This window comes from Gracilinanus agilis, chromosome 6 (genome assembly GCF_016433145.1).
Source record: "Gracilinanus agilis isolate LMUSP501 chromosome 6, AgileGrace, whole genome shotgun sequence".
Lineage (NCBI taxonomy): Eukaryota > Metazoa > Chordata > Mammalia > Didelphimorphia > Didelphidae > Gracilinanus > Gracilinanus agilis.
This window is the reverse complement of record NC_058135.1, coordinates 148740356-148746355: the sequence shown is the minus strand read 5'-3', so window position 1 is coordinate 148746355 and position 6000 is coordinate 148740356. Positions and strand designations below refer to the sequence as shown.

At 35.2% G+C, this 6000-nt stretch overlaps 1 protein-coding gene across 1 annotated transcript in view; it reads right to left on the bottom strand.

The window, feature by feature from the left end:
* Nucleotides 1–6000, bottom strand: part of LOC123252384 (transmembrane protease serine 11C-like) — an 81009-nt gene that overhangs the window by 16577 nt on the left and 58432 nt on the right. The window contains exons 6-7 of the mRNA XM_044681721.1: nt 5755–5926; nt 1843–2102 (exon numbers count right to left, since the gene is read on the bottom strand). Coding sequence (XP_044537656.1) covers nt 1843–2102; nt 5755–5926 — 432 coding nt within the window. The remainder of the gene's footprint in view (nt 1–1842; nt 2103–5754; nt 5927–6000) is intronic.

Below are 6000 nucleotides of genomic sequence, written 5' to 3'. Positions count from 1 at the left end.
GGAGGGGTTGGGGCAAAATTGTGACACTAATGCATTGCTGGTGAAGTTGTGAATTGATCCAACCATTCTGGAAGACAATTTTGTAATTATGCCCAAGGGGCTTTAAAAGATTATATGCCCTTTAATCCAGCAATACCACTACTAGATTTGTACCATAAAGAGATAATAATGAAAAATGTTTGTACAGAAATATTCATAGCCCTGCTCTTTGTGGTGGCAAAAAATTGGAAAATAAGAATGTGTCCCTCGATTGTGGAATGGCTGAACAAATTGTGGTTTCTGATGATGATGGAATACTATTTTGCTGTAAGGAATGATGAACTGGAGGATTTCTATGTGAACTGGAAGAACCTGCAGAAACTGAAGCAGAGTGAAATGAGTAGAACTGAGAAAACATTATACATAGAAAGTGGAACAATCCAATGTAATGGACTTTGCTAATTCAAGACAATCCCAAGGGACTTATGAGAAAGAATGCTATCCACATAGAGACAAAGAACGGTGAGAGTAGAAACACAAAAGAAAAACAAATGACCAATCATATGTTTATATGGATATATGATTGGGGGTTTTGGTTTTAAAAGATTGCTCTATTGCAAAGATGAATAATATGGAATTAGTTATAAGGTATAACATCTGTATAACCCAATGGAAGTGCTCATTGGATCCAGGAGGAGAGAGTGAAGAAGGAAGGGAAAGAAAATGAAATATGGAAATATGGGAAAATATTTTAAAAATTAAATAAAAATTAAAAAAGAAACATTGCTGGAGTCAGGCCTAGATGCTAGAACTCTCAACTTCCTATACAGGGCTTGTTTTCTATACCAGGAATCTTCTGTTAGCTGGTTCCTTCTGTTAGAGCTCTTCAATAAGGACAGACATCTAAAGGCTAGCTTCACATTTAGGGAATCCAAATATCCTATAATTTGAGAGGTACTGCCAAAGGCAATCTTGCTAAAAAATATCTTTTTCTTGGCCCACCCTTTGACTCATTATTTAGGTGAGGCATTGTCAGGAGTATTTTTTATACAAATGATCTAGGAAGGGGTAATATTGTAAGACTATTATTCTCATCAGGAATTAATTGACTAAGATATCAAGCACAAAACTATCAAAGGTAAAGTTTGAGTTATGGGGAGATGAGGGATAGTTTGAATAAATATTTTCTACAGGTAATTTGGAACAACGGAGGACCATGGACAGCTAGAGTGCAGCATGAAGGAACATGACTGTTGGGGAATGTGGAAATAAGGAAAAGAAATGCAGCGAACACTAACTTTCCTATTTTCAAAGCCTTTCTTGGGCTTATAAAGATAGTTTATTTACCATAGAAAACCAGTTAGAATAGTGTAAGATCAACCATAGCTCTAGCAGTCTTTAAAATGTATGAATATTTGAGTTACAGTACTCTCAGCAGTTCATTTAAAAGCTTTTTTTTTTTTTTTTAAATGCACAGAAGCCTGGAGCTAGAGGCAAAGCATATCGAGAAAAGGGTAAACTAACTGGGCAAAGTTCATAGAAAAGCCCAAATGTAGAAATGCCATGAGCTTGAACATAATTCAACAGACACTTGTAGTAAAGGTACATAAAAATAATATTTTTTGGCTTTATCTAAAATATGAACAAGATTAAAAGAAGGCATAAAATGTGGAAGTACTGTAGTCACCTTCAATGCAGGGGAACACCCATGTTGATGGAATCACATCTATCAGAGCCAATTAAATTTGTTTAGTAAACATTTAAGGTAGTATCATTTGTCTCAAGGTAATGTGACCCTTGCCAATTTCATTTGAAAATCTTTTTTATAGCTGCTATGAAATAAAGGAGCACTAAGGAACTTACCATCAGTTTTTATTGATCCCCATCCCGTGACTATCACATCAGAATTTGGGGGGAAGTTATAACTTGCTTCTGGAAGACAAACCTTTCGAATAGTGCTTGTATATAGTACTGGTTTGGACAGATTTACAAGAGCAATATCGTGGTCATGAGCTGGATATCGATACTTTTCATGAATAATAATATTTTTCACACTTCGCTTCAGTTTTGGATCACTTAAAAGTAATCCAAAGGTTGCACTCCATTCTTGTGGATTTTTGGCACTAAAAACAATAAAAAGACCAAAAAGATGGATTGTTTTTAAAATTATAAACCCAGAAAGGTAAGGAACTATTTTTGTAAAGTTTATTAAGCACTAGCTAGTTTTAGATAAATTCAAAGACATTAGTTACTGGGTAACTTTTTGTTGAACTCACTATTCAACAAAAACTGGAAAGCAAAGTCTGGCAGAAACTAGATATAAGTCAATATCTCACACTATTTACTGAGGTAAGCTCCAAATGGATTGATGACCTCAACATGAAGGATGACATTATAGACAGAGTGGAGGAAAAAGAAAGAAATGATCTTTCAGAATTATAGAGAGGAAAAAACAAACAAGGGATTACAGAAAATAAAATGGACAATTTGAATTAAATAAAGCTAAAAAGTTTTATACAAACAAAACCAATGTGACTAAAATGTGAAGAGAAAAAATAACTGAGAGAAATCTTTGCTTTTCTTTGATGAGTCTCATTTCCAATATTCATGAGGAATTGATTCAAATTTATAAGAATAAGAGTTTCTCTCCCAATTGATAAATGATCAAAGTATATGAAGAAACAGTTTTCTAATAGAATAATCCAGCTCTCAATAGCTATACAATAAATGCCACAAATCCCAAATCATTAGAGAAATACAAATTAATTAGATCCTGAAGTTCCACCTTAATTTCATCAGATTGGCAGAATTAACAAAAAGTGAAAATGATAAATGTTGGAACTGCTGTGGGAAAATAGGCATATTAATGTACTTAGTTGGTGGATCAGTGAATTAATCCTGTAATTCTTCAAAACAGTTTGGAACTATGCCCAGAAGAAGGTCCAGATTAGCTATGCTTCAGTATCTGGATTTTATCACCATGCTTCAGTTACCTTCTCTCTCTCTGGCTTTATGGCCCTTTTATCATTGGTAAATTCTTGTAACTTCCATTTTTTTTAAAAAACCCTTACCTTCCATCTTGGAGTCAATACTTTGTATTGGCTCCAAGGCAGAAGAGTGGTAAGGGTAGGCAATGGGGGTCAAGTGACTTGCCCAAGGTCACACAGCTGGGAAGTGTCTGAGGCCAGATTTGAACCTAGGACCTCCCGTCTCTAGGCCTGGCTCTCAATCCACTGAGCTACCCAGTTTCCCCGTGTAACTTCCATTTTGAAGAAGGGTCAAGACCAGCCCATGCTTCACTCTAGGCTTTGCCATCTTGTTACCATGAAGGCACATTTCTCCCCTCCTCTTTCAGCTTTTTTTTCCTGTGTTGTGTCCTGTCATTAGAATGTAAGCACCATAAGGACATTAACTTTCTTTCTGCTTTTATTCATATTCCCAGAACTTAGCACAACACCTGGCACAGAGTAAGCACTTCTTTAAAGCTTATTGATTTGGCCCTTTGACTCAGGGATGCCACTACTAGGTCTGTCTCTCAAAGAGATCAAATAAAGAGGAAAGCAGATCTTTTGTGTTGGCAAAAACTGGAGAATAAGTTGAAGAATAACTAAATAAGTTATAGTATATGAATGCAATGGAATAATATCATGCTGTAAAAAACTTTAAAAAGCACATCTCACAGAAATCTGAAAATTTTTGTATAGATTGATTCAGAATGAAGTGAGCAGAACCAAGAGAACCATTTATTTAAAAAAATCATCAAACAATTTTGAGACTTAAAAACTGTTCAATGAAATAACCAACCATAATTCCAGAGGATCAGTGGTTAATCACTTCCTGACAGTGAGGTAATGGACTTTATTTGAAAATTAATTCATATATATTTTAGGCTATAGCCAATATTGAAATTTATTTTGATTATATATATTTGTTACAATGGTCTTATTTTTATTTTTTCAGTGAAAGAAAGTGAGGTGTAAAGGACATAAAAATCATTGTTAACTGAAAAAAGAAAAATTTATAATTTTCCTTAAAAAAACTATATTGAAAGTTAATACTCTTAAGTTTCTCTAGTAGATATAGACAGGGAAAAGAAAGAGGATGATGAATACATGATATAATCAAGAGAATACTGGACCTTACCTTTAGTTCTGGCTCTCTTAGTAGCCAAATGATCAAAAATAGTTGGAACTACAGCACACCTTCTTACTTTTATTTTATAAATATATATGGAGAATTTAGTATAGATTTGTGGAAAGAAATACAGAATTTAAAGTTGTAGTCAAGGTAGTGCAGGAGACCTGAGTTTGAATCTAGGTTTGGTTACTTACTGCCTTATTGACAGTAGTTGAAACACTAACTCTCTAAGCTCTAGTTTCCTCAAATGTAAAATAAGGAGGATTGACTAGATGATTTTTGAGTTCTCTTCCGGTTCTAAATTCTTTCAATAAAATCAAATAAGCTACAGATCACAAAAGAAATCAAAGGCATATTTTATGTACTTCAGCTTGTACTCTTTCACATCACTTTCGGAATTAAACCAGGCCCTTCCTAATTTTCTTTCAGAAGTAATTACATGCTGATCTTCTAATGCTACTTTAGGTAAGTTGCAAGACTTGCTTCACCTGTTTCACTCCAGTTCTGCATAACCAATTGCCTATTGGACAGATGCATTATTGTCGGCATCTCACACTCAAAGTATCCAAGAGAAACCATTATCATTCTCCCCTAGTCATCCCCTCTTCCTAATTTCCTTTTTTCTTTTGAGGGTACTACCATTCTTCTAGTCTCCCAGGCTCATTATCTTGGACTCATTCTTGACCTTTCTCTTGCCCTCTCTTGCTTTTATCTAATCAGTTTCCAAATTTTCTTAATTCTACCTTTTCATTATCTTTTAAAATCTATCTTTTTCTCTACTCATAAATACTACCTTAGATCAGGCCCTTATCCCCTTTTTCCTGGACTATTATAATAATCTCCTGACTGGTCTCCAGCCTTGAGTCCTTTCATTCCTACCCAAACTATCCTTCATACAGGGACCATGTTGATATTCCTAAAGCACAAGTTTTATCATGTTAATCTCCTGGCCAGGAAACTCCAGTACTTTTCTATTGTAACTCAAATAAAATACAAAGTCTGTTGTTTGGCAGTTTGGTCTAACCTGCCTTTTATAGGTTACTACACATTCTTCTTTACTTGTTCTACGTTTCACCCAAAGTGGACCAGTGACATTCCATTTCCTGATCCTGTGCCTTTGAATATAGACTGTTCCTCATACCTGGAAAAGATTCCCTCCTCACTTCTCCCTATAGAATCCTTAGATTCCTTCTAAATTCTGTTCAAATGCTACTTCCAACATGGAGTCTGTTTTAATGTCCCTTTCCACACCCAGGAGCTAGTGCCTTTCCTTTTGGAAAACATAGCTCATGTTATTTAGCAATTACTTCGTAAATGTTTGAAGGATGAATGCATTAACATATGAAGACTAGACCTATTTGTAGATTGCTATAACTTCCATGGCTTCTGTTCCTTGAATGGCTTTAGAGATTTTTTTTAATTATTAAAACCTTTATCTTCTGTTTTAGAACCAATACTAGTATCAGTTCAATGCAGATGGGAAAAGGGTAGGGATTAAATAATTTGCTCCAGGTCACACAGCCAGAATGTATTTGAGGTCAGATTTGAACCCAGGTCTTTCTGACTCTAGACCTGAAATTCAATCCATGACTAGGTACCCCAGCGTTAGACAGTTGCTTGACAGTTGTTCATACTTACTTTACAAAGCAGTGTGCAGCAGTGACAAGCCAGTTGTTATTAATTAGAGTAGCCCCACATCTGTGAATGTTATTCTGTTGCAGGCTGACTTGCCAGGGCCATTCTCCTTCTACACTATCCAAGCCTCCAGCTATTTTGTTACCAGGAGACCTTTTTGTTCGTCTTCCACAACCTGTTCAAATGAGATTAATAAATGTGTTTACATCTGAAGATAGAAGCATTTTCTCCCATTAGGTATAATTTATT